The 26,013-nt window shown below is 43.6% G+C and overlaps 4 protein-coding genes across 4 annotated transcripts; 1 reads left to right on the top strand and 3 right to left on the bottom strand.

The window, feature by feature from the left end:
• Positions 1-11: 11 nt before the first annotated feature.
• LOC135627003 (probable serine/threonine-protein kinase PBL23) lies at positions 12-1,803 on the bottom strand. The gene is made up of 5 exons (XM_065132900.1): positions 1,686-1,803; positions 1,335-1,516; positions 1,019-1,208; positions 563-954; positions 12-472 (listed from the first exon to the last, which is right to left on the bottom strand). Exons 1-5 carry the CDS (start codon positions 1,801-1,803, stop codon positions 110-112), a joined length of 1,245 nt encoding a protein of 414 aa, XP_064988972.1. The 3' UTR covers positions 12-109.
• Positions 1,804-3,874: 2,071 nt separating this feature from the next.
• On the top strand, positions 3,875-7,739 carry LOC135627001 (uncharacterized). Its single transcript, XM_065132898.1, has 4 exons — positions 3,875-4,178; positions 6,088-6,299; positions 6,400-6,790; positions 6,946-7,739. Exons 2-4 carry the CDS (start codon positions 6,181-6,183, stop codon positions 7,279-7,281), a joined length of 846 nt encoding a protein of 281 aa, XP_064988970.1. The 5' UTR covers positions 3,875-4,178; positions 6,088-6,180; the 3' UTR covers positions 7,282-7,739.
• Positions 7,740-14,522: 6,783 nt separating this feature from the next.
• On the bottom strand, positions 14,523-14,900 carry LOC135627621 (uncharacterized). The gene has a single exon (XM_065133745.1). The coding sequence runs from the start codon at positions 14,898-14,900 to the stop codon at positions 14,523-14,525; it is 378 nt and encodes a 125-aa protein (XP_064989817.1).
• Positions 14,901-16,185: 1,285 nt separating this feature from the next.
• On the bottom strand, positions 16,186-18,201 carry LOC135627090 (sugar transport protein MST3-like). The gene is made up of 4 exons (XM_065133053.1): positions 18,009-18,201; positions 17,577-17,899; positions 16,842-17,471; positions 16,186-16,760 (listed from the first exon to the last, which is right to left on the bottom strand). The coding sequence occupies exons 1-4, from the start codon at positions 18,151-18,153 to the stop codon at positions 16,287-16,289; spliced, it is 1,572 nt and encodes a 523-aa protein (XP_064989125.1). The 5' UTR covers positions 18,154-18,201; the 3' UTR covers positions 16,186-16,286.
• Positions 18,202-26,013: the final 7,812 nt, after the last annotated feature.

Below are 26,013 nucleotides of genomic sequence, written 5' to 3'. Positions count from 1 at the left end.
CAATAACGAAGATAAGAAAAGAGATCTATTTTTAAGCATCTTAGAATAATTGAGCTTTACAATGCAAGATACAGCTGTCGGCTCTGTTTCTGAAGCATTCATGCGTGTGTCAGATGCGTTCGATGTTTTCTTCCTTGAATCTCAACGAGTTACGGGTTTCTTCACCTTCCAACTTCGATTGAGCTTCGCCCCCGCCATCATTAGCTGAATCTTTTTCTTCTGCTGAATCTTGAGAGGATAGGCTCCGCGAGAAAGATTCTTTGGAGCTTTGAGAAGCTTCATTTGGTGGACTGGACAGATACTCCAGAGCGGTCACAACATCACTGATCAGTGGACGATTGCTGGCTTCCTCTTGTAGGCACATTGCTGCGACTGCAAGAGCTTGGTAGAGGCCTTTCAGTGGGTAATTCCCTTCCAGCAATGGGTCCGCCATTTCCACAAACCTCTTCTTGTCTTTAAACAGTGGCTCTGCCTGCACAAGAGCACCGGATCGAGCTTTCAGTCCAAGAAAGTTGGGCATTTGGCTTAGGCACAGCTAAAACATGAAATGAATTATTCTTACCCAGTGAACAAGATTCTGCTCGTTCGAAGGTCTCGATGTATCGATGGCTCTCCTTCCTGTTATGATCTCCAGAAACACGACGCCGAAGCTGTAAACATCAGACATCTTCGTTAATTGCCCCGTCAATGCGTACTCGGGAGCACAGTAGCCGTAGGTTCCCATCACCCTTGTCGAAACGTGACTCTTGTCTCCGACTGGTCCAACCTTGGCCAGGCCAAAGTCAGATAGCTTCGGGTTGTACTCCTCATCCAGAAGAATGTTAGATGCTTTGAAGTCCCTGTAGATCACGGGTGGGTTTGCTATGTCGTGCAAGTACTCCAAGCCTCTAGCAGCACCTTCTGCTATTTTCATTCTTGTACTCCAATCCAGCGGCTTCTTGTTTGAGGAAAGATCTGCAGAAATTTCCAGTGGTCATTCACGACGACTCTTGCTGGAATGGATCAGGAGATGGCTTACCGAGAAGATGATCTTCCAGTGAGCCCAAATGCATGCACTCGTAAACCAGAATTCTTTGATCTCCATCGGCACAGTAACCAATGAGATTGACGAGGTTTGGGTGATGTAGGAGACTGAGCATCAACACTTCGACAAGGAACTCTCGGTTTCCCTGTAAGCCATTCCTCTGGAGTTGCTTGACAGCTATATCCTGCAGGAGATGAATCCGGCGGTCATCGAAAGCTATCGATTGCTTGGATTTACGAAGTAGTAGTAGTAGTAGTAGTAGTCGTAGTAGAAGAAGAAGAAGAAGAAGAAGAAGGTGATCACGCATTACTTGGTTTGTGTCCTCGAGGTGTCCTTTGTAGACTCTACCGAATCCACCTTCGCCAAGAAGGCATTCTGCCTTGAAGTTGTTGGTTGCAGCTGAGAGTTCATCGAACGTGAAAACTCGAGTAGAATTGTTGCCATTGCCTATCCGCAAGAGCTCTTCGGCTACAGATATATGCTTCTGGGTATCTGCACCAATTCAATCCAAACAATATGAAGTCTTTACCCAAACCACGTCAAAATCAAACATATGGTCGGAATTGTTCTGAACATTTGGGCAAATTGTTTCTTGCACAATGCCGCAAAGCTATCTAATTTGTTGGCAATGAATCAACGAAAAGTGAAGATGAACACACACCCGATTCAATGGCAAGGTTGTTGACAAGGGAGGCCAGCGCGTTCCTTTCTCTTCCTTCTTCCTCCTCGGTGGGCTCCTCTTGCACATCGGATGAATTGAAACAGCAGAAGCAACCCATCGACCTCTTGTATGAGTTGCTCGCCGAAGCCTCAAACACAAGTAAATTGAAGAGTATACCCTGTGGATCGACCCAAGAGTCGGTCCACTCAGGTGAAGGAATGCTGGGACGGAACCAGAACAAACAACGAAGAACCAAGTCCCAGGAACGAAAGAATGAAACAAAGACGGATGTAGGATTTGTGAGGACTTTGTCTCTGTTAATTTTGGATCGTTGGAAGTGCAAAGAAAACGATGGTCGCGGTTCATTCTTCTCTATTTAGCTTTTACAGAGGTTGAACCTAAGTTTAGCTTCCTCCACCCTCTCTCTCTCTCTCTCTCTCTCTCTCCCTATATATATATAAACTATATATATATAAAGTATAACACAAAATATATGGGCTTAACAAAGATGAGAGCTCAGATGACACAACATCACTCCAGATAAGATCAGCCAATTCGCTATTTTGTTTCTCTCACGAAAAATATGGTTGAAAGAGTAAGCAGTAAAAGATCAGAGTCAACAAAAGATGTTGCCAACAATGTTTCGAATTCTCCAGGGCGATGAGGACTTGTCGGCAAGTATATCTACAAGGATTTTGGAATCGGATTCAATGTGGATGGATTGCACGCCTTGTTGAATAGCAGCTATGAGACCCTCCAGAACGAGTAGTTGCCTTGCAATATGGTATGTTCCGATCTTGGATAAACCTGCATTCATCCAGAATACAAGAGCCATCATTATTTCGGAGGACAAACTCCAAGCCACCCTCATGGCTGTTCTCAGAGGAGTGGAGTGGAGAGGATTATAATTCCTCATAGAAGCAAGGATTCTTCTACTACATAGAACCTGTGGGGGTAGGTTTGCAGTCGTCAAAGACAGCACTGTTTCGAGCGTACCAAAGCATCAAAAAAGAAGTAGCAACGACAGCTTTGATGCTAAGATTGAAGGATAAAAGGATTCATTCTCGTTAAGCTTTGATGCTAACTTTGTTAATTGTTAGGATTGGTAGGCGATGCCCCCACTTGTCGCTCTCGGAAAACGATGGGTAATAAGAGGTTGTACGAATCAACCGTCCACAAAAATGAAGGATACATAGATCAATCACTTGTTGATCATGGTCGTCATGCTTTCTAGGTATAAGAACCAGCCCTTGATGTCTAAGCAGGGATTAGACTCTCCACACTTTGTACTCTCTAGTCTTCACACACTCTATGAAAAACTAATTTAATCATCGGATGGATTATGTCGGAAAATTCACTAAATATCGACCATTATACAGGATCCCTAAGGAGGATAGAGTCTACAACAGAGCCACCAAGATCACCTCGGACCCCCCCTGGTCACCTCACTCCCTATAGCAATCGCCTCTCTCAACCATCACGGGAGCCACTTGGATGATTTTATGCCTTTGGGACAAAACTCGATCGTGTCGATCTCTGATTGATAATATCAAGGAAAATCTGAATCTCCACCTTTCACCTTTGACTCCTGGAAGGGAGTAAACTGATAATAATATTTAATCTCATATTGAGAAGTGAGAGAAACAAAAACTTGTAAATCCGTTGGGTTATGTTTACCCTCGAAAGTACTTCGCTTCGGAAAGGGAATAAAATACATATTAACATAATTCATAAATCTCATGAATTCAATCGATCTTAACAAAACTAATCCAAAGGCTATTAGATAAGTAGGCTTGAAAAGATATTTTAGAAATATAAATATCTTGAATGTTAAGACCTCCTTTTATAGAAAATCACGAGTGAAAATTCGATAGAATTTATATCCCACTTTGATAAGAATATAAACAAATATAGTTTTAGACTAAATCATGCGTATCCGATTTTATATAATTCTCAGTTATTTTGTCCCACCCTTTTTCTTCTTCTTTTTTATATATTTTTTTGTTATTCCGTGTTTTTTTTTGGAGGGTGCTTATTAGTCGGATCAAAGGCAGCCACTGCGTCGTGCGGCCATCAGGGCGGAGCGCGTGGGCAAGCCGACAGATCTGACGGCCGCCGAGCCTCGAGAAAGCCTCTTGATTCGTGCTGCACTGCCGTGGGTGGCGGGGAATGTCGTGTTTTAATGCGACCGAGACGCCATTGATGGACGCGAGCTTTTCCTCCCTAACTCGCTCCCTCTCCCACCACCTCATGTTAAGACATATATCCTCCCTTGCCGAAACTGATCTCACTGCGAAAGCCAGCCCGCGAGCGAGCGACGGAGACTGAAAGTGAGGGAAAGCATAGAGGGAAAGGGATCTAGGGTTCCTCTTCTCTTCAGCTCTTGGGGCGTGATCTGGTTGTGGTGCTCGTCCTCTTCCCTCTCGGTGCTGTCCCGTCTCTTGGCCGGTTTGTTCTTCGTGGGATTCGGCCGAATGACCGAGCAGGAGAAATGTGAGTTAGGTTTTCTTTTTCTCAATCCAACAAAATTCTATCTGTCTCGAATCGGTAAAAAAACCATTTTTTATGTCCAAAATGAGAATTTTTCCCGGCTAAAGGTTGATCCTTTTGCTTCTCCTTCAATGGCTTTTGGATTTGGTGGAGATGAAAGGGTTCGGTTTTGATTTCTTAGTTTGGGTAGTGTATCGACTCGGAAACATGGGCAAAATCTTCCCCTCTTTTGTGGATCTGTATTAATTACATGAGGGTTTCTACACGTTTGGGGTTTCGAATGGTTAAGACCAATTTTTAGGGACTTATACATGTGATAGGAAGTTGGTTTACTATGAAAATTGTTTCTTTTCACTTCCATAAATTAAAACTTAAAAACAGAAATGTGGACTGTCGAGCTTGTTCGAAATGCGTGTTGCGAAAGCAAAGATGTATCATTTAATACCCCAAAGCAAATATTTCTTTCATTCTTTACCCCTATAATACTAATATACAAATCTGTTGGTTTTACTAAGACATAACCAGAAGTTGGAGGGCAATATTTGTTTTTGACCAAGGTAGGATATACTATTTGACGAAGGCAGGTCAAATGATACTGCAAATCTAAAAGAAAATGACTATCAAATTATCACATAATTATAAAAGAACACTGTAAATGATAACTTGGAAGGACTAACAAATATTCATTCGAACACATGTTTAATGATGATCAGTAATCAATGATGGTTTGCCCTTTATCATCTGCTAATCCTAATTAGAACATCTCAACTCTCCTTTTGGAGAAGAAAAAAGTTGTGTCTTTGGTACATCATCAAAATCAAATTAGAAATATATTGGAATTGTGACAAGAAAAACCAATTTTGTCCAAATGTTTGGTTCTTCAACTCTTTAAATTTGTGTTTAAGGAGTTCATCTTCTGTTTATTCCTGTATTGGTATAATTAGTATTACCCTATTAGAAGCATGCCAATGATGTACTTCAATTTAATAATTATATTTGAATTTTAAAATTTTTAATTACTTTAATATATTATGAATAAAATGTTTAGTAAGGTACATGTTTGTGTTGGTGTGACTTTGACATACAAACAAAGACATTTTTAATCAGCGAAGAACAATTTTCTGAAGTTGTTGGGAATGAAATTTGCTTTGGAAAAGGAATTGAATTTCTTCAGGAATGGTAATTGAAATTTCATTCTCATGGCCAAACACTTGGTGGAAAAAATCAATTTCACTTTTAGTGTTCAAATCCCTCGGGCCATGTCCTACCTAAGAGGTATAAGTGACCAATGCATAGTTTAGAATCAAATCACACCTTCCAATATACAATAATTTTTGGGTTTTTGGCACAACAACAATGTGAGTTTATAGTAGTAATTTGTTAGGGAAAAAGTATATTTGCAAACATTAATGTTGGATTTCACTTGTGAAATTCCTGTTAGCAATTCCATTGGCTTTCCTATAGTTGGTTAGCAGGCTTTGTTATTTAACGATGAGTAAGGAAAAATTGCATATGACATGCTGGTTTCCAAAATTGCTCCCCATCCAGAAACATGCTACCGATGAAGACCTTTTTGTTTGCCCCCTTAACTTAATTTGGAATGATTTTGGAATGTTAGATCTTTTGACGACGATTTTTTTTTTGTGACTGAAACCTACATAGCAAAACTAATTCTAAGCGAAAATGGTCGCACTTGTTTTTCTACTTAGGAGTTGTACAACAGTAGTAGTGTAGTACAACTGAAGCCATTCTTTGTTCAATATGTGATGTTTTGTTTGTTCGTAACATGCATGATGTGCTGGCTTAATTTTTGTTAACTATGGTCTTATGTGACTAACAGAGGTTGGATCATGTTCTTTAATTTGAAAGTACTTGGTGAGTTTTTAAATGTTTCTGGGCAATTTTGTTACAGAAGAAGAGCTGACAGTTAACTAAAAAGTGGGTTCCACTGTTTCAAGGAATAATTAACCTGACAGTGTGATGCATAAACTCAGCCAGAGATAGCATGGCTCAACAGAATCAAGAGATCACCCCTGTTGATCCAGCTAACCTACCTCTGAAGCGCAAACGTGGTCGTCCTCGAAAGCATGATTATGATAATCCTAGTTGCCAACAACATCAAAGGTACCTACAGCACAAAGCTTTTGCAAACCGATTACACTTGATTCTGTTATGGAACACAAGCAACTATTAGATCTAATCCATCAGCTTGTCTTGGTCATAGGCTCGAAGCTGTTCCAGCTCAGGCTTGTCCAATTGCCGATTCTGTTCATCACTCCCAAGTTATCCCCACACGAGCTAATTCAACTGTCACTTCAAGCCATGGACCTAATGGTCTACTTGGCCAGGCAGTTTGTGGCACTCTGGATGGAACCTTTGATGCTGGATATCTGCTCACTGTTCGAGTGGCCAATACTGGAGATGTCTTGAAGGGCTTGGTGTTTGATCCCCGTCTCTGTATTCCTGTTTCAACAGAGAATGATATTGCACCGTTGCTTGCCCCTGTGGCAACACCAAATGGAACCTCCTTTTCAGTGGATGAAATGCTTAGTGAGACACTTGTTTCAGTACCAGTGCAAGCTGTACCTACGTCTTCTGCTGCCCCTTTCAAAACTGTAAATCAATCACCTGCAACCTCTAGGCTTCCTCACACTGCTCCTCAGCTGAGTAAAAATGAAGTAGCACCTAGTGTTGCGGATACTCAGCCATTACATATCAAGTAGCAACAAATGATTTTGACACTGAACTTGATGTCCCTCGTGATTTGCAGGTTCAAGCTTGTATTCCCCAGACTTTACCCAAAAGCACATTGAATGATGCCAATGAGGAACCTGCACCAGCTGCATCTCAGCAGGTGGTGGTTGATGATGCGAAAGCTGAGGATTTTCTGGGCCTAGCTGCTGTTAATAAAGAAACATCTCAAATGATCTTGGATGTTCCATCAGAAGATCTAAGCATAAAGGTTATCGAGTCCCTAGGAGTAGAACGGGGCATGCACCAGGTCAAAGAATCGTCTACGAGCATGGTTGAGGCATCAGGAGCAAACGAAAAGATGCATCAGACCAAAGAATCACCAGAACGTGTCGAGGCCCACTATGTTCACTGACATTTCAAGATTACTTGATTGAACAACTGCTAAGATCCAGAGACAGGTAATGACCAGTTTGATTTTGCAGACAATGTGCAGCAACTTATCCAATAAGAAGGAACACCTGAATGGTGAACTGAAATTCCATGGCTGATGAACGAAACCATCTGGCTCTGGCTGTACCTTAAGACTCAACTTCTTAGATGAAAACCAATGGGTAGAATAAGAAATGGTCCTACTCGTTAGAAATAATAACATAGTGCCTAAGCTCTGGTTGTTGGTTTTGCCTTATTTTGGTTGTTGTTGTTGCTGGTAGAACTTTGCTGAGCGTGGGGGTGCAAGCCTTCTCTTAAAGCCTACATATGTTGATATTAGGATTGGATGGGCTAGTCTTCCCAAGAATGATTCAAGTTTTAAAGAAACAATTAACCTTGTGAAACTTACATGTTATATATATGTTCTAAGGTTTATTCTTCTGGTGCCTGTCACTGAGATCATGCTTTGTATTGGAGAGTGACCAGCCTTCAGTTTCTGCTGGAAACAAGTATCTGAAGATGTATATATATATATATATATATATATATAATGATGATGATATAATTTACTATGAATCTATCAGGAATGTTGTGACTACTCTTGGATTTAAAATGTCCACATTTTTCACATCACATCAGACTCTGTTGTCTTTGTCTTTCGTGACTTTGTCGTGGAATCACAGGTTTATCCATTCAATTATAATCCATCTTTAAGATTCACTGGTCCTTTTATGCATACACACCTATTTCGGTGTTACAAAAAGGATAAGCAGGAAAGGTTTATTAATTGATTGTTGCATCTCTATTTCATTGGCCCGACTCTCGAGCTACTGAGACTCTTCCTATTGAGTGCAGATGGAAGTGTGAGACACCCGACAGCGAACGAGAGCATGTCAATTACAATCATCTATAACCACGTCATCTCGAAGGTGTAATCAAGAGCACACAATTCTACCCGTCTCCTAGACCGATGGCTTCTGTGCCTCAGGCAAGTGTTGGACATACAACGAGTGTATCATCTCTATGTACTCATTCATCTTGTCCTTGTCCCACTCATCTGTCTTTATGGATGGAAGGTACTTCACCGTGATCGGTGCCGGTCTCACCCTCAAGCTATCCTTCCTCCAAGCTAGATGTGTGCCGGTGAGTACCATCGGAACTATCGGCAACCGCGTCTGCAGTGCGATGTGCACGATCCTTCTCTATTGCAGGAGTGGCTGCTTCGTCCTTTGGGAGGACAAATCCGATTGTGGCCAGAAAGTGAGAGAAGATTCTGGAGAATATAAGTATGTGGTGAGCCCTCAGAGGCCCGGTGGTGGGGACGACGAGGGTATAAAAAATGTGGGACTCGATGCCACCACAAGCCACTCGTTCGAAGAAGAAGAAGAAGAAGAACCCGACCAAACATCGACCGAATCCGCCGGGAGATTTTAGATTAGGGTCTTGTTGGATTCTGGTTGGATGCGCCTTTTAAGTTTATCCTGTGTGCGGAAGAGGCCAAGCGGCAGCCTCACGCAACAGTGGTCAAGGTTTCGGTGGCAGCCTTTCGTCGAGACATGACGCCAACCACGACGAGGGACACGACGACAACGACTGCGATTACGACGTCTATCTGCGCGGTCTTTGTGCGCCGGATTCATGTGGCGTATCCCATCTCGTAAGTTTGTAGAGGAGGATTGAGGACTCTGATGTGGCTGCTGAGATGGACGAGGCTAGCCAATCACTGCCTCGGGTGGCGTTGCGGAGGGAGCGAGCAGCAATTGGTTGAGGCGAGTGAGTGGACTGCGTGAATGATCGTGCGAAGACTTCGATCGTAAGCGCAGACTTCGATTTAACGGTGATGCGGAGGCTTGATGTCGACCTGTATCCACCATCGCATGACGGGTGGAGAGTTTTAGGTAGCAGATCGACCGCAAATTGCAGCTCGGTCGGACAATTTGAAGTGGCGAGATTGGGGATGACGGTGAGTTGGTACCTATCAATTCATTATATTTATTTAAATCATATTAATTACCTAGATAATGAAGCTTATTTTATATCGGATTTGAGCTACTATTTTTATATTTACATGTGAAGGCCGATTCGGATTGTTGAGATAGAGAGATAAATCGTATACGACATAGGCTCGTTCTAGAGCTATGTTTTGCGATGATTTGTCGATCCTACAAAATTGAGTTTGAGGTATTTCTAATCAATGCTTGTTCGATAATAAAGTCAGTTCTCAAGATTAGAAATTCAAATATAGTTGAACTAGTCAAAATGCACGTTGGCCCATGTGCTATGCGTTATCGAAATGTACATTTAACCCATTAGCTATACGTCATCAAAATACACACTTAGCCCATGGGTTGTGCATTGTTGAACTATACGCTTGGCCTATGAGTTGTGCATTGTTGTTTGATTGGTTGGAACTTAGACCGCATGATTAACCATTTAACCAGTTGGGGCACAGGTTGTGCGAGCAACCTCTTCTAACAAAGCTTTTAAAAAAGAGATACTTTTTTGTTCCTTCGTAGAGGGGGTGGCCCATCGACTTGACATAGTCCACTGGGAAGATTTAGAATTGAATTTCGAGGCTGAGCAAGTCGAATTAGGAGTAACAACGTCAATTATCAGTCGTTTTGTTTGAATCCATGATCATATTGCAAATGAGCGTAACTTGGCTCAGTAAAGCTAAGATCAACCCTAATCCTCATGATCATTATCTGAAACTTCCCCTCATTTTCCTTTTGTAAGTAGGATTTGAGTTAACATGTTTTTTTCATGCAAAATTGGATATACGTGGTAATGTGTTTTGCTCTATAGAAGTGTTTGAAGCCCCTTAATGTCGAGGGAGGAAGAGGGACCAACAAACGTCCCCCAACTAGGAGAGCTGAGGTGGCGGCTCGGACTCAAAGGAGGGATGAGTCTCATTTGGAAGTACCAAAATGGCTCATCCAACAACAAACAATCAGGACTAAACAATTGTTGTTGAGGCATGCCTCGGCAAACATCCTACTATCATCGCACCACCACCGTCATCACCATCGCCCAACTAGCATCGAAGAGGGTTCGAAGCCCCCTCATCCTCCCAAGCTCCTAATAACTCCCGAGACAATGGGAGCTAGGAAGGGCAACATCATCCAATTGCTGCATCAGGCATTGTCACTTCCATCGTCATCCGACTAATAGAAGCGATAGTATTTTGAGCAGCTTCAATGAGTTGGAGAAACCCATAATATGTGAGGGGTGCAAAGCAAGTCTTTCTCTTATCTGTATGAATACGTCAATATATGACATGTTCAACGGAGTAACTTTTCTACGAGGGGGTGTCCGATCTTCCCTCGGTTTAGCATTACGGGGCGCTCTAAGTTTTCTAAGCATGAACTCCTTTCTTCCCTTAGAGGCCTCCCGAGTTCAATGTTTCTTTTCTTCGCAATCAATCACCAACTCTATCACAATGTGACGATCGACCTTTTGCAATAACTTTAGGAAAGTGACCGCTAGTCTTATGATAACTGAATAAAATAACTTAGAGACTTGAGGATCGTTGATATAGGCATTGATGAGAATAGATGAGCTTAGATCAGCCACTAACCTGACCTCATTGTTAAACCATTTGGTCTAACTGGCGAGGGATTCCTCGTCCATTTCCTAGATCTAATCAATTTCTTTGGTAACTTATAGCTAATGAAGTTTAACTCAAATTCTATCGTAAGCTATCTAAAGGAGGAAATTGATTTCGGGGATAACTTAGAGAACCATTCCCTAATAGTACCTTGGAGTGTTATTTGAAAAGTACAAAACATGAGGGAGTATGCCACTCAAAACAGTATCATTTGAGAAATAAAGGCAACCACTATGTGTTATGTTGGATTAGAATTTCCCTCCTAAGATTGGCATTCGAAAGCCTTGGGGGGATGGGTTCCTCCATTATATTGCAAGGATTTGAGAATGAATTAGATCCAACCAAGGCTTGTTTTAGAGTTATCACATAGTGTGCCAACTATGTCGATGCCTATCTAATGATCAAGTTAGTTTTTGAAATAAAAAAATTCAAATCTAGTTGGACCAATTAGGCTAGCTAAGGAGCTTAAAGAAATCAATGTGTCAAATATATACCCTAAGATCATTTTTATACGTGGTCCAGGAATAATTACATAGAAATCACTAGGTGTGAGAGGAAATCTTGTAACATTTTGGGCAAGGACTTAGCATGATATTCACCACTCCAAAAGCCCTCATCATTTGACTATGCTTACCATGGAGTTGGATGGTTGAGCATTTGGTCACTTGTGATCTATTGATGTCACATGTCTCCATATCCGACCATCATTTGTTGATCAAATGTGATTGATACTTAGCTAGGATGGCCAATTCGTCGGTCATGTTTGAGCTTACATATCTACTTATCATTTCCTAACGAATGAAAATGACTCGAACTCATTTATTTTAACTCGACACGTAATATAATCCAGCTTACGAATCGGATAGATATAGAATTGACAAGAAAATTATTTATTTTCAGTGCAGTATCCTACTCGATAGAAGAATACAAAAACTTTCGACCATCGATCCACCCCATGTCAATATCTGCTCCATCGAATAGAAAATATTAGATAATATATTTTGTTATTTAGAATATTATTTTTCACCGCTCGTGACTAGGGGAGACCTGCTATAAAAGATAAACCATGACATAATAATTATCATTATTTTGAGATCACATCAATCGGAGGCGAGAAGGTTTATCGATCAGATGGAAAGGCTCTCGATACGAGTCGATTAGATTGGTCGATCGTTCCACGTCTGCCCCACCAGCATCTTTCGGTGTCAAGAATACTCATTAGTAGAAGGGTAAGAATCGTGAGGTCAAAATGTGGCCACGAAGAAGCTTCGAACGAAATAACTCATGATAGATAGCTTCCAAAGTTCACGACACTGACATTGAGGCTCTTTTCAAACATTTAGCAGTCGCATTCGACCTTTCCACAGCAATCCAAAACCCATTTGTCACCTTCAGGGCATCAGCAGAAGTCAAATAGGCATTCGATGACCATAGTAAATAAAGATACTAACAGGCTTCACTTTGTGCCACAGACTAGTGGGTTTATCGGTAACTATTGGTAGAACAAACCGAAGCATGGATTAATCAGACGATGCTTCCAAAATATTGCTGGGATATGCCCAGAAAGTTACTTCGTAAGAATCAGCTGCTTCCGGCTATACTTCCAAACACATGCTAGCTGATAAAGGATATATTTTGGATTCAGGTTACGTCACAATCAATGCCACGCCATACTACTGCCAAGTCAGCAAGAGGAGCACCCTCACGTGTCAAGCTAGAATCCATACCAAGGTGTTGCTCGGAACGTCCCGTCTCGAAAAGCTCAGGACAACGTCGTATGACTTCGTTCCGCGTGTCCAAGGGATGACGGCCGCACAAATGTATCATCTCACCCGTCGAGAGTCGGTCTTCACGTGAAACCTGCATACGATCGACCCTCGTACAATAGTATAAAAGCTCTTAACTAACATTCGACCTAGAGAGAGGAAAAAAGAGAAAACCTAACACTGACTTACTTGTCGAGGGGTCACAGTCGGTAATCACCCGACGGGGGCCTTCTGTGCAGGAAAACGATCATCCCCGAAGTAAGATCATCCCGATCGAGAGAGACGTTTCTCCTCTCGACGTGCCGACCAACATCCCGGCGGAGGGCCGTCAACCAGCATCTTGAACGAGAGCTACCAACTAACTTCCCAACCGGGAGGCGCCATCGAAATATTCCAACGTCAACATCTCAAACGACCTGAAGGCGTGACCGACTTCGGCAACCAGCTCAAACGACCGAAGACGTCCGATATCAACCCGTAGACCAGGTCGTGCTGACTCATTAGCCACGATGCATCAGTTCACCAACACAGCTTATTAGTTCGCTTGCGTTAATCGCCATGCTTCATGGTCAATGATATTTTTATGTTTGACTTCATCATGAGTTGACCATTAGAGAAAGCCAAACGAGCAATGCCTTCTTAAACCTCCACGACAAAGGTGGCGGAAATATAACGCTGTCGATCGTCACGTAGAAACTAATCAGAAAGGAAGTAAGCAATTGGGATACGTGCATTTTTTGGGAACTTGAATTATTAGGTTAGGAATCAGAAGACCTTTATGGAAACTCAATTCAATAATTGGATCCAAAATGTCAAAAAAGTCAATTTAATTGTTCTCAAAATACCAAAATGACTGTTATTAAACTCCCTTCGTTCTATCAGGATCGTTGGAAAAAAAAAAGTCCCATAATGTTTATATTTTTATTCTTAGAATTTTTGTTAAATATAACACTAAATTTATTTATTTTTAATATATAACATGTGGTTTGACCGATTGGTTCAGCGATTTGACTTGTGACCTATCCTTTGACCTAAAACTATGAGCAGCGATATTGACCATGGAATAAAATTTCCTTTGCAAAAGTATAAGTAGATGCAAAGCAACGGAGCCGCCTTCACCATTTACCCTTTGCAAATTAAAAAAATAATAATAATATATATTATATAACATGAAGTCTAGTCTATCTTCAATTGGAATTGGATATAGGAAGTCTAATCTATTAAAAAAAATAATGGTACAATATGACTTATGAGTACACCTAAAAGAAAAGGTTGAATTATAAAGTGGATATTAAAATCTAAATTTCTCGAAGTTAAAGTTTGGATGTAATTTGATTAATTTCATATTGAAAGTGGATAAGACTATAATTGACTTATAAATATTCGATAGATATATTATTCTCAATTTTAATTTAAATATTTGACGAGTGATTTGGGTTCAATGAAATTGACAAATCAATTAATGTTCAGATCATGACATTGGATATTTATTTTATTATTTATAAAATTAATTTATAAGGATATGATAGGTGTGTTATTGTTAGTTTCAAGTTAAATATTTTAATCAGTGATTTGGATTCAATAAAGGTAAAAGATCAATTAATCCACCAGGATCACTCACATTGGATCTTTACTTCAAGATTTGTGCTACAATCCATTTTCTCACGTGTGATAAGATTCAATTCTAACACATCGAATTGATGGACGGATTCTCGATACCAACATGCATAAAAATAGATGTAATGGCAAAACCAACCCTCCTTTCTCACGATATGTTCTTCATATACACCATTTGTATAACCTGATGGGACTTCTTATCTGCATTGATTTATATATATATTCACGGTGAAACTATGTATCGATCTCATCATGCTCGGCTACTTCCGGTATACGCTGCAGTCTCGGCCTCCACTTCCGGCTTCGACGCGCATGGCCGACGACTCCTCTGCTGACGACATCGGCGAGGAGGGCGTGGCGGGGGGCTAACAAGCCTTGTGTGTCAGCGCGCCTCAGCAATTCCTGCAGTTGCTTCCTGGTGATCTTGATCTTGACCACTCTAGAAGAGAGCTCTCCATCCTCTTTTCTGCAATTAGCCTTCTCCTTGAGATTCTCCAAGGCCCTCCTCGCCTTTCCTTGGGTGCACCGCTGGACACTCTCTGGCTCCACCAATCCCCGATCCTCATCGTCCACTGCCGAGGTCACGACCCGGTAGCTGCTGCAATTCCCCATTCTTCCTCTATGAGTTTGTTTGTTGGAACCCAAGAGAGACCGTAACGAGTAGTTGTAAGAAGGGGTTGCATGTTAGGTCTATATATATCAATGCAGGAAGAGGAGGAGTTTTAGGATAAGAGTCGAGGTTGGGGAAGAGCTGATCGATGACATTCATGCACACGTGCCATTAAGCTTCTCTTACTAAGTATTCTCTACTGTGCTGGAATCAGTCAGCAATCTTTTCATCTGTGTTAGGGATTAGTCTGGTCCGCTGTCGGATATGGACTGGGCATGCACCATCCGTGACAATGCGAGAGAGAGAGAGAGAGAGAGAGAGAGAGAGAGAGAGAAAGAGAGAGGAGGGGTTGAAGTCTCGGAGGGCAGTATTTATTGACCTGCACAGCGTAACTTGACGAGCCTTCCACCGAGGTCGGGAGCACGTGTCTTACGATCGACACGTGAGATCTAAGCGTCTCTACTTTGTTCTCCATTTTCGTGGAAGGTCTCACAGGCGACTTTGTTCTGCATGACCGCATCTCCCTACCTTTGAAGCGTGTCAAAGTGTGTATATATATATATATATATATATATATATATATATATAGAGAGAGAGAGAGAGAGAGAGATTGATTTGGGATTACTGATTCCGTCGACCTCGTCGACGCCCGAAGAAACCCCCAAAGCTTGGAGAATGGCTTCGACATCTGCATTCGACTGAAGCTCCTCTAATTTTGCATTGAAGAGGTCGGCCATGGAGAACCACTGCCTTCTTCCTCGTCTTTTGTCAAGCTCGTTTATTCAGACACTGAAGCGTGTGCAGAGATCATCGGACGGTCTGCAACAGCAGATGGCGGCAATGGATCGAAGGAGGAGATACGGCGCGGCTGGAGAGGAAGCATCCGATGACGGAGTGGACCGAGGGGTGGTCGAAGGAGAAGGGGTTGCAGGCAGGCGAGAAGACGATGAGCGCGAGCTCGGCGCCACACAGGAGGGAAAGCTCCTTGACCTTCTTGGAGAGGCCGGCTCGGCGCCCTTGCTCTCGATGCGCTTGAGCTCGATGTATGAGCTCGTCTCCTCCTGCCTGACATGATTGGTAAAGCAATATATCGATCTGTGTGATTTAATATGGTGAGTTAGCGGATGTATAAATGGAGGGAAATCAACCAACGACAGTTTGGACTTTTCAGATTTGGTGTTGGAGAATGAATGTGTGTAGAAAAGGTCGATGTGAAAGCACTGATTTAAAATATTTACATGTTTTAATACAGTGTCGACGGATCAAAGATATAGTGGAATGCATAAATCAACGAAGTATCAAGTGGTGCATTGCATGCTCGATCAAGTTGCAACCGTTCGATAGCATCTGATTTTATGTAGCTTTCCGTCGTGTTCTATTTCGTTCGTTCACGCATCTTCAATTCTGTCGTCGACCGATTCGGAGTTCCCGACATGAACGTCCTCGTCGGAGATGAACTTGCTCCAGAACCAATGCTTCTTCCAGACCAGAGTTATCTCTTCGATGGGTACGCTCTTGGTCTCGGGCAAAAAGAAGGCGATGAAGGCAGTCATGATCGCCACCCACCCGGCGAAGAAGTAGAAGAGGCCAAACTTGAGGTGACACAGAGCGGTCAGAAACACCTGGGCGATCAAGAACGTGAAGAACATGTTGACGGAGACGGTGATGCTTTGCCCAGCCGAGTGGATCTCGAGGGGGAAGATCTCACTTGGTACCAACCACCCCAGAGGCCCCCATGACCATGCAAAGGCTGCAACGTAGAAGCAGATGAAGAGCACTATGATGCTGGCGTAGTTCTTTGTTACATCGGTGGCCACACCGCTGATCCCAAACTTGAACGCAATTAGAGTTCCCACCACCAACTGCGCCACAAATCATTCCGACATTAATCATATGCACAATCGACGAATTTGTGAAGTGATCGATCCAGAAATGATCCCTACCTGAGATAAGAGCATTTGTGTGCCTCCTTGCAAGAAGAGCGCTCTGCGTCCAAGCTTGTCCACGGTGGCGATCGAGACGAAGGTGGCGAAGACGTTCACGATGCCGCTGATCACTGCCGACGCGAGGGAGGCCTCGCTGCCGAAGCCGATGGTTTTGAAGAGCACGGGAGCATAGAACATGATGACATTAATGCCGGTGAGCTGCTGGAAGAAGGGGATCAGAATGGCTATGGTGAGCTGCGGCCTGTACTTCCTCTGCAATATGTTGGACCAAGGGTGGTCGACGCTCTTGGCCTCATCGCTGGCCGCCACGAGGTCGTCGTACTCGTCTCGGACGTCTTCGGTGCCACGGATTTTGCGGAGCATGGCCTTGGCCTCTTCGTCGTGGCCGCGCTCGATGAGCGAGTTGGGAGAGTCGGGCAGCACCAGCGAGCCGATGGTGATGAAGAGGGCCGGAACCGCGGCGAGCCCGAGGCTGACGCGCCATCCCCAGCCGCCTTTGATCGAGGCTGTCCCGTAGTTGATGAGGTTGGCGGCGAAGATTCCGATGGTGATCATGAACTGGAAGCCGATGTTAAGAGTGCCCCGGAGATCAGCAGGTGCCATCTCGGAGAGGTAGAGCGGCACAGCCTGCACGCAAGCACACAACAGAGCAGAGCACAGTCAAGAATACCGGGTTGCGTCCCGACTCGTACAGGGATGATTCTCTTGGGGCAAATAAATCGATCGTTTTGCCTGATTCGCGAAGCCAATGCCGATGCCGAGGAGGACACGGCCGAGGATGAGCATCAGGACGTTCATGGCGGCGCAGTTGATGGCGGAGCCCAGCAGAAAGGTTATCCCTCCGGCGAACATGGACCACTTCCTCCCGAACATCCTCGTCACCGTCGACGCAAGGAAGGATGAAAGGAGGGCGGCCACATACAGAGAGGACGTGAAGAGAGTCAGCAACTGGCTGTCGAACTTGCAGTATTGGTTGGTGCTCGAGTCTGCCATCTGCTTCTTGTAAACCGACGGAAAGAAACGCGAGAGGAAGGAATCCATCGACGTCACTCCACCTTCAACCACACAGTAGGTATTGCGTTAGATGAAGCTCCATGTTTTTAGCAGAGTAAGCATGCTCCGTTAGAATCGAATACAGGAGGACTATGATAAGGATAAATGTACCAGAAATTCCAATGTCATAGCCAAAAATAAGGCCGCCGGAGGAGGCGACGATGCAAGTCAGGAAGACGAAAAGCGTCATCTTCCCCTGGTGCTCCTTGCCACCGCTCGTGATCACGATCTCTCCGACCGCCACGTTATCCAACATCCAGCTTCTCTCTTCGGCTTAAGAAAGAGACGGAACGAAGGTGAAGAGGGGAGGAGGCTTCTCGATGCTCAGAGTTGAACGAGGTGGACGTACTTATAAAGGTGCTCGAGGCTGTTATTCTTCAACGGATCACGTCAAGTTCGATTACTGCGGATTGTGTTATATGTGTGTTGGATTTGGTTGTCTGCCCGCATGGATTACAACTTCCATCTCTTCTTTCGTTTTCCGAAAAATATTATCTTGTTGGCGCAACTGTAGGATTCACAGGTAACTGTTTTCCTTGTTCCGATCTCCATCTTCGGTTTTGGAGCAACTCGACATTATTTGTACAGATCGAAAACTCAAAATAGCTAGAAATGTCAACTTCTTATGTGATATGAACTCCCCCTCAATCAATTTTGAGTGGTGTTGGTGAACCCTTGTGTCGTGGCCGAGATGCCAGCACGATTCGGTCCGATCCCGAATGCGTAAGGTCGTCCATGTTGATACTCGGGTGGTGAGAGTGAGCGTCGAGTCAGGTCGGGTTCGAGCTTCATCCCCTAAGCACGGTCTTCTCTCTTGATGAGTGGCCTGCTTCTTCGTCGCTGAGCTCCTGCACACAGATCAAGGTCGGGAGAGGAATTTCTCGACTCGACCCCTCTGAAACTTAAGTTAGCTTTAGGTGGAATAAGGGAGAATTGAGTGTTCGAAATATCTCCCTTCCTGAGTAGCCTTCCTGATTAGAAAGGGTTAGCTTTTATACTTGCAAGAATGAGTTGGTCGTACGGGGTCAATTTACTGTGGTTGACTCCTCGGGCGATCGACTGTATGAGCGCCGATCGACCTGCACGGATCGACGCTACGCAATGCCATTCGAGCTTTTCAGGGTGGCTATATTATGATGATGTCGTCGTTCTTACGAAGGGGGCGGCAAACGACTGCTCGCCACGTGTGTTGTGTTGTGCACCACATCGTACTTAAGATTCCACGTTTGTATCGTCGTGTCTGCTTGCTTGGGTCCACGTGGACGATGCCAAAATATGTCATATCAAGTGGAATGTGATATGATCGTCTGCATCCATGGACATGGTGAGCATAGTATTGTGCAAATAAAATTATAATTTTTTATGTTCTTTTCATTTTTTCTATGCTTTAAATAATATCACTCGATGCAATATATATATATATATATATATATATATATATATATATATATATATATATATATATATATATATCCCAAATTGTGGTTGTCTCGATCCAATTTTTTATTGATCATTATGTATATTATTAATTGCAAAAGCTTAACTTGAGTTGTCCTCCATTATTTTTCAATGATATTTGTTAAGAATGATTATTTTATTAAATAGATGATGACTCTGTGAAGAATGATTCGTTCTGATGCAACGTTCATCTTCAATTTGGAATTGACCTGGTGAGAGTTCTGATGCAACGTTCATCGATGCGCATATGAATTGAGGAGATCAGCTTCGATGTGACCGAAAGGATGTTGGCAAGAAAAAAGAGCCTTTAGCTCGCTTACAAAAAGATGGAATCTTTACATGTAGATCCTCGAAAACCATGCCAAGAGAAGCAGCAAGAAAACCCGAAAAGGGAAAGGACACGATCTGACGAATCGCACCGCAATCGCTGGAATCTGAGAAGACAACACGATCATGGTGGTGCTGCTCGAGGAGGCTGCCTTCTCTCGAGCTCTCGAGACGCGTGTTCCCGCCGCGGACGCAGCTGATGCAACCGAACGCCGACAGCTCTCGACCGAATCCGAGCAGCTGTCCTCCTCCAGGATCGTATCCAGCGTCGTCGCTCGTGTCGGCCGCCTCGCGCAGCTGGTGCCCCGCCACGGAGCGACCGCCGCCGAGAATGGTACCTTGGGAGACCGAGGGTAGCTCGGCGCCACCTCGAAGAAGAAGGAAGCTAGTTGCACCTCGGCCATCTCTTCCTGACCCGTATCGTATTGCTTTCAGTCTCGAGGACTTGTGTGCTTGTTCCTCCACGGCGGAGAAGGGAGGATCTTTATAGAGAAGAAGACGGGTAAATGCACCTGAACCGTTCCTTTATTACCAAAATACCTTCTTTCACCATTTAACCTGAATGAAGCAGCAGCTAAAAATGGATAAGGGTAAGTTTAGGAATAGGGGGTTTATGCTTCTCATGAGCTCGCAGCAGCTCATCTGCCTTCTGCATTCTTATTTCTCCAAGCCTAATCTTAGGAGTTAAGGTAAGGAATTGCTCGTGGTGGAAATAAAAGCTTGGTTTGGAGGGATTCATGGAGTTCATTTCCAGCTTGTGACTAAATACGGCTTAAGAGTGGGTGCCAAAAATGAGCATTTGACAGAGCTCTCTGTCATAATTTTGCCATTTCACAGCTGAGCGATGGCCATATTGATACTACAAGAAATGAACAATCCTAGGAATCACAATGCTGTGAAATCTAAGTTTAGTTTGATTTCCCTATTTCTTTGCTGATGCAGTATAATCAAATGTTCTCAAGTTTTTGCTGCAATGATGGATTTCATCTGTTGCATTTATCTCAACACCGATTCGATTCTGAAGACTTGACTGGTTACTTGGATTTCAAGGCTTGGCAATTCCGCCAGCACCGTCGCTCAATCTCGGGAGCTGCAGTCATGTCAGGGTGACCATTAGAAGCCAAATTCTCATACTGCAAACCATACACATGTCTGGCTATTGGACTCACAATCGTATGCGAATGCCTTTGCAGACCACACGCGTGGGGACATTTGCCGGTGGATCGCTGCTCCTTTCCTCGCAAAAACGGCATCACTTGGAAGCTTCGTACCACCCAATAATTCTGAAGAGATGATGTAACAGAGCACCACAGGTTGCCTTGCTTGATCCTCTCTTTATCTCGCTTTATCTGTCGATCAGCTTCCGTGTTGTCCGTATTAGCTTAAGCTCGTAGACGAATTGATCGAAGATTGGATTCAGCTGAAGCAATTTAACAAGAAATTGACATGAATTCTTCTTCTTCTTCTCCGAAGCAAGAAAAGTGGGGATTCACGGCGACAACAAAGAATACGAAGATGCAACATTTGGCACGTCTCCCTCTCGTTCGCTGCCACTTACGACAAACCTCGCATTTAAGAAGACGAAAAGGCGACGACGGCGATCGGAGTTGGACGTCCTGTGAGCCAGATGGCAAGCACGCAAGGATCAATAAAATCCTTGTCCAAAACCATGATTCAAATATCTACTGTAGTTCCTTGATCGTATGCATGGCATTAACTTCGAGATTGGAGACACCATCGAAGATCTTTTAGGAGCGCATGTTCCTGAGGAGAAGCACCAGGAGTTGCGGAGGGCGAGGGAACCAAGCGTTTCTTGTGGCTTCTCGGACATGCGAAAGGTTGAATTGCTGTTTGCCACATGTCCAACATTCTCACCACAACATGAGACGATTAAGAACTCATCTTTCCAAGAATTTAACATCACAAATCAAGAACAGGGGGTTCCAGTGCAGATCGTAAAGTTTTGACGGTAGATCGTGGAAGACTCAATTGTCTCCTCCCAAGTGACCAGGGAGGAAAGAAGATGAAGCAGCACAACTCAGGATGAGATTGCTTTGACAGCATCACTATGACATTGATTCGTTTTAATTATCATCAGTGTCTTCTTCCCCGAAGCTATAGTAATCTAATTATGATGTCCCTTGCATGATTACATTATCATGGACCTCCACATCTGACAAGGTGCCTTTAGGTTGCGTCGCATCGACAGTGATCGGCCACCATACAGTCATATCTTTTCAGCTAATCTCAGCTTCTTAAAGCATTAGCCTAATCTCAGTACAAAAAAGTCAGATGTTTTCCAACAAACAGAATGAGTACGTCGTCCTGTGCACCAATACGAAAGTTGACTAGTAATTCTGCTCTTTAGCCCAAATTTCCTGATTGCATGATCACAAGTTGCAGAGACAAGTATTGAATGAATTAAATCAGATCGAGTAGGTGTTCTTTCTTGGAGCCTTCACTTCATTAGATTCTGATGCAGCGGTCAAAATGTCACTTTGGATCATAGTACTAGTAACCAAAATTACTCGAGAGTTCATCTCAGATGATTAAGGTTGGTTTTTGTAGTAGTGCAAGTGGAAGTTGAAAGTGCCGATAGTGTGATTGCCACTGTTATCACTGCAGCTGTCTCACATGCCCAGCTCAAAAGTATCTTCAGCACCATAATGATTGAGAGCCTCGGGTCAACGTGTGATAAACATGATGGAGTGGCCGGTGGCTGTGTACTAAAAACATAATTTTCAGTAAAAGCATCTGATAAACCATGAAGGCAAGTTCTGCATATGTTTTACTCTTCTTCCAGCCCAGCAAAGCTTGTCATTAGATCGTTGAAGAATCCAAAAGGAGGCATGGTGACTACTGACATCATCGGTCTTCGAAGCAATAAAGTGTTTGTCGACTTTCTCTCTCTCGTCACGAATTCCTTTTTCATATCATGTTTAGACTCCATCATATAAAGGCCCACTAGTATAAAGCCAGTGCTTATTGTGCGAGGAAATGGTAGGATTTTCCTTTTTCGAAAGATTTGATTCAGGTCACTCTCCATTTGGTGAATCCAAGTTTGTGATCATTCCCTTGAATCAGCTAGATCTTGATCAACAATATGAGGACTGGAAGTCTCAGAGCTCAGCAACCATGCGGGAGAGCCTCAGATGAATGAGCTTACATATGTGATTAACCGGAAGACTACAGCTTCTTATCAGTATTCTGAATATGGGAATATAGATCAGATGGAAGCATTTGATCGATAAACTTACTGATCTCTTACATCTATCTTTCTCCATCCAGTAGAGACAAGTGGAAATTCTCGTAGTTCGTGTGAAAAAACAATGAACTGGACATTACAGAGAGTGCTGTTGCCACCAGCTTTACATTACCAATGGTGTTACAGGGACACACACCAGTTGCAGACGGAGAGCTTCTTTGATTGCCTGTGACTGTGTACCAATGGCACCAGTACTATTCTCAGTTGTGGAAGGTGGCCCACAATAAGAAATTTAATGAGATACATGTACACAATGCATCCAAGAACACTTGGAAAATGTCACAAGGGAAGTCTGGATCAGGAAAAATAAACAAGACATTCCCACCTTGATGTTCATAGTTTATGTGCTCTTGGAGTCCCCACCCTCCTAAAATTCCTTTACATCCTCACCCATTTGCCATTTCTCGGTTGCTACTTTTCGCAAGTCGTCCTTGCCAAGATGCAGTTCCTATGCATCTTCGGTGTGAACCCCTTGTTCATCAAATTCTTACCTCATTCCATGAATGCACTGGCATCTCAATCCACAAGACTGAGGGACCATTGGAGTGTTGAAAATTGTGGTCCTGTCGATCACTTCCAAATATAAAGATCAATTTGTGATTAGCAAAGATGCCATCAGTGGATGACACTTTAGAAGCTTGTGAGGTCCCATTCCTTTCTTCCTTGAGAACAACTGGCGTGAGATAAATAGCACCACATTACTATTCTGAATTTTCTGTTGGCATTCACTCTTATGGATAGCCGATGCTTACAAGTAGATCATGTTTAAGTTCATACATCATTTTTATCAGTGAGGAAGAAAGCCATTTTTTTTTTTACTTACTTATAATTAATGGAAAGTTGTAGGTTGAATTTCTTGTAATACAAATCATTGGTGAATTCTATCAGCTTCTTGGGAACTTTCATCAACCTTTGCTAATATGAAACAAAGCAACAAAATTACTGAGACTGAACAAAACCGAGAATATGCTGTCCTAAAACACCCCATGATGGTTATGTTTCATTTCCTTTTTGCTGAAACTACAGCCACCATGAAGGAAAAATGAACGCTTCATTCACTTTCTGTTGCTAATCTGATAATTCAAGTATAGCTTTCTAGCTTGAAAGTTTCAATGCTAGAAGATCTCGTGGCATATATAATGTTGGGTGATCATTATACTAACGTAGCATGTGTGTGTATTTGTCTTGAAGCAAGCTAAACCTGTCACCAAGTCCCATTCTGAATGTCATCTCCGTGTGGGTATCGGTAAACATCGTGAGGTCTCCTTCTGCCGTTGAAACTTTAGGCACACAATTCATGCACCACATGCCACTAAGAACGATAGATCGAGTAGCAGCAGACAGGGAAAAGAGCTTAGCAGTTTCATTGGTACAACAGTGGTAGGAAGATTTTGCACTCCAGAAGCAGAAGAATTGCATGGATAATGTTTGAGAAGTGGTTAATTTCATCTGGTTTAAATCTAAATTCATCGATAATTAAGCACTAAACATCATGCGCATCTGATATGCTGTAAAAGAATTGCATGTCGAAGCATCGATTTCACGAGAAATACCAGTGAGTGCGATGGTCCGAGTGCTTCGCTTATCTTCCACCTGTGTATCTGATCAAGCCATTACCACAGACTGCTGGTTGCTGAGTTTCTAGGAAGAGATGTTTCTTAAGAAGTCAGTCGGTCAATTAGTTATGCGTACACATCTTGGGAAAACTCCAATAAAGGCAGCATAGCAAGTGGCCTTCGTAGATGTCTCTTCTCGTGCACTAAAGTAATAGGAAGTGACATTCCATTGATTGAGGAAAGGATGCCTCTTAGATCCCTCTTCGTGAGGGGTCCGGAAAAATAGGTAAAAGCTTGCATTATTTTGGTTCGTGACTGCATGTGGCCACAGATTCCTCGGTGCCCTGTGACTGACATTATTATTATAAGGCGAGGGGGAAGACAACTCCGATAGCTACTGACAGAACATTGGACGATGACTGCATCTTCCATGTCTTCCAACTCCTCCTTCACAGTCGTCAATAGTACCACTCCGACCGAATGCTATGGCCAGGATAAATGTAGACTCATTGCACCGGTGGAAGCTGCGCAAGGGAAAAGGATTTGTGGTACCCAGATAATTTAAGTTCCATACGGACACGAAAGGATTGGAGTCTTGGATGCATGACGTGACGACGACGGCTCTCCTGCACAATGCGCATGTGAGGGAGTCTAATCACTGGATCATCACCCAGCCTGTAACGAGCACGGCCTTACGACCACCACACGAATAGCATCAGCTGAATCACACGATGATTCAGGTGATGCAGCCATCAGCGATGGGCCCTCCCTGGTCTCGGCACGGCCACGGCCACGGCCGAGGCCAGAGGTCGCGGTGCATGTGGACGCCGAGGACTCCAAGGTATGCATGCAGCGAAGTCGAATGAATGGGGTGACTTGGGGGGATGATTCCTGGAGTTTGTTCCCGAGTTGGGACAGCTGAGAAACGCAGGTGCTGCTTGCTTTTGGGTTGTGCGAGGGGAGGAAGGCATGTGTAACACACAGACCTGAAAAAGGTGTGGGGGCGAAGGACCAGTTCTTCGCCCAAGTCTGTGACACCGTGGTCCATGGCTGCTGGTACAGTGGGGCTCACTGCCTTGGCAGGCACGAAGGAGAAGAGTTGTGCCGACATGAGAGGCTGCCTCACCACCATCGAGTTGAGAGATGGATGTTGTTGGAGTTCGGTGCCTCGACGTGGGCTTTCTCGTGCTACAGTGGCTGCAGGGAGCAGGTCAGCTCCATCAAGTACCGCAACTAAACATTGTGTCTTGGATCCGACCAAATCTACAAAAATGTAGGAGGAGGCACATTGTTTAATGTGATAAGCTATGGTCATCGAGTATCAAGATCCAAACTCTTCTTCTATTGGTCGATCGCGAGACCACATCGAGTCCTACTCCTCAGTTCACGGATGCCGCATTGCCGCTCGATGGAAGCTCATGCAGTCAACCGAGAGAGAGCCCAAGCTATCTCAGTCGAAACATGTGAATCTTCTATATGGTACGTGATACAAAGCGAGCGTCACATCACC

This window comes from Musa acuminata, chromosome BXJ2-11, assembly GCF_036884655.1.
Source record: "Musa acuminata AAA Group cultivar baxijiao chromosome BXJ2-11, Cavendish_Baxijiao_AAA, whole genome shotgun sequence".
Classification (NCBI taxonomy): domain Eukaryota; kingdom Viridiplantae; phylum Streptophyta; class Magnoliopsida; order Zingiberales; family Musaceae; genus Musa; species Musa acuminata.
The sequence above is the reverse complement of the archived record's forward strand: the minus strand, read 5'-3'. Positions and strand labels throughout refer to the sequence as shown.

Bases quoted from the DNA above. Each gene is read 5' to 3' on its own strand.
- LOC135627003 (XM_065132900.1), bottom strand. From the start codon at position 1,803: ATGGGTTGCTTCTGCTGTTTCAATTCATCCGATGTGCAAGAGGAGCCC. The intron at 1,517-1,685 runs GTGTGTGTTCAT...GAATTGGTGCAG, and splicing joins CAACCTTGCCATTGAATCGG to ATACCCAGAAGCATATATCT. The intron at 473-562 runs GTAAGAATAATT...GCTCTTGTGCAG, and splicing joins AGCAGAATCTTGTTCACTGG to GCAGAGCCACTGTTTAAAGA.
- LOC135627001 (XM_065132898.1), top strand. From the start codon at position 6,181: ATGGCTCAACAGAATCAAGAGATCACCCCTGTTGATCCAGCTAACCTA. The intron at 6,300-6,399 runs GTACCTACAGCA...TCTTGGTCATAG, and splicing joins AGTTGCCAACAACATCAAAG to GCTCGAAGCTGTTCCAGCTC. The intron at 6,791-6,945 runs GTAAATCAATCA...CGTGATTTGCAG, and splicing joins CTGCTGCCCCTTTCAAAACT to GTTCAAGCTTGTATTCCCCA.
- LOC135627621 (XM_065133745.1), bottom strand. From the start codon at position 14,900: ATGGGGAATTGCAGCAGCTACCGGGTCGTGACCTCGGCAGTGGACGAT.
- LOC135627090 (XM_065133053.1), bottom strand. From the start codon at position 18,153: ATGTTGGATAACGTGGCGGTCGGAGAGATCGTGATCACGAGCGGTGGC. The intron at 17,900-18,008 runs GTACATTTATCC...GTGTGGTTGAAG, and splicing joins CTATGACATTGGAATTTCTG to GTGGAGTGACGTCGATGGAT. The intron at 17,472-17,576 runs GCAAAACGATCG...GCTTGCGTGCAG, and splicing joins GCATTGGCTTCGCGAATCAG to GCTGTGCCGCTCTACCTCTC.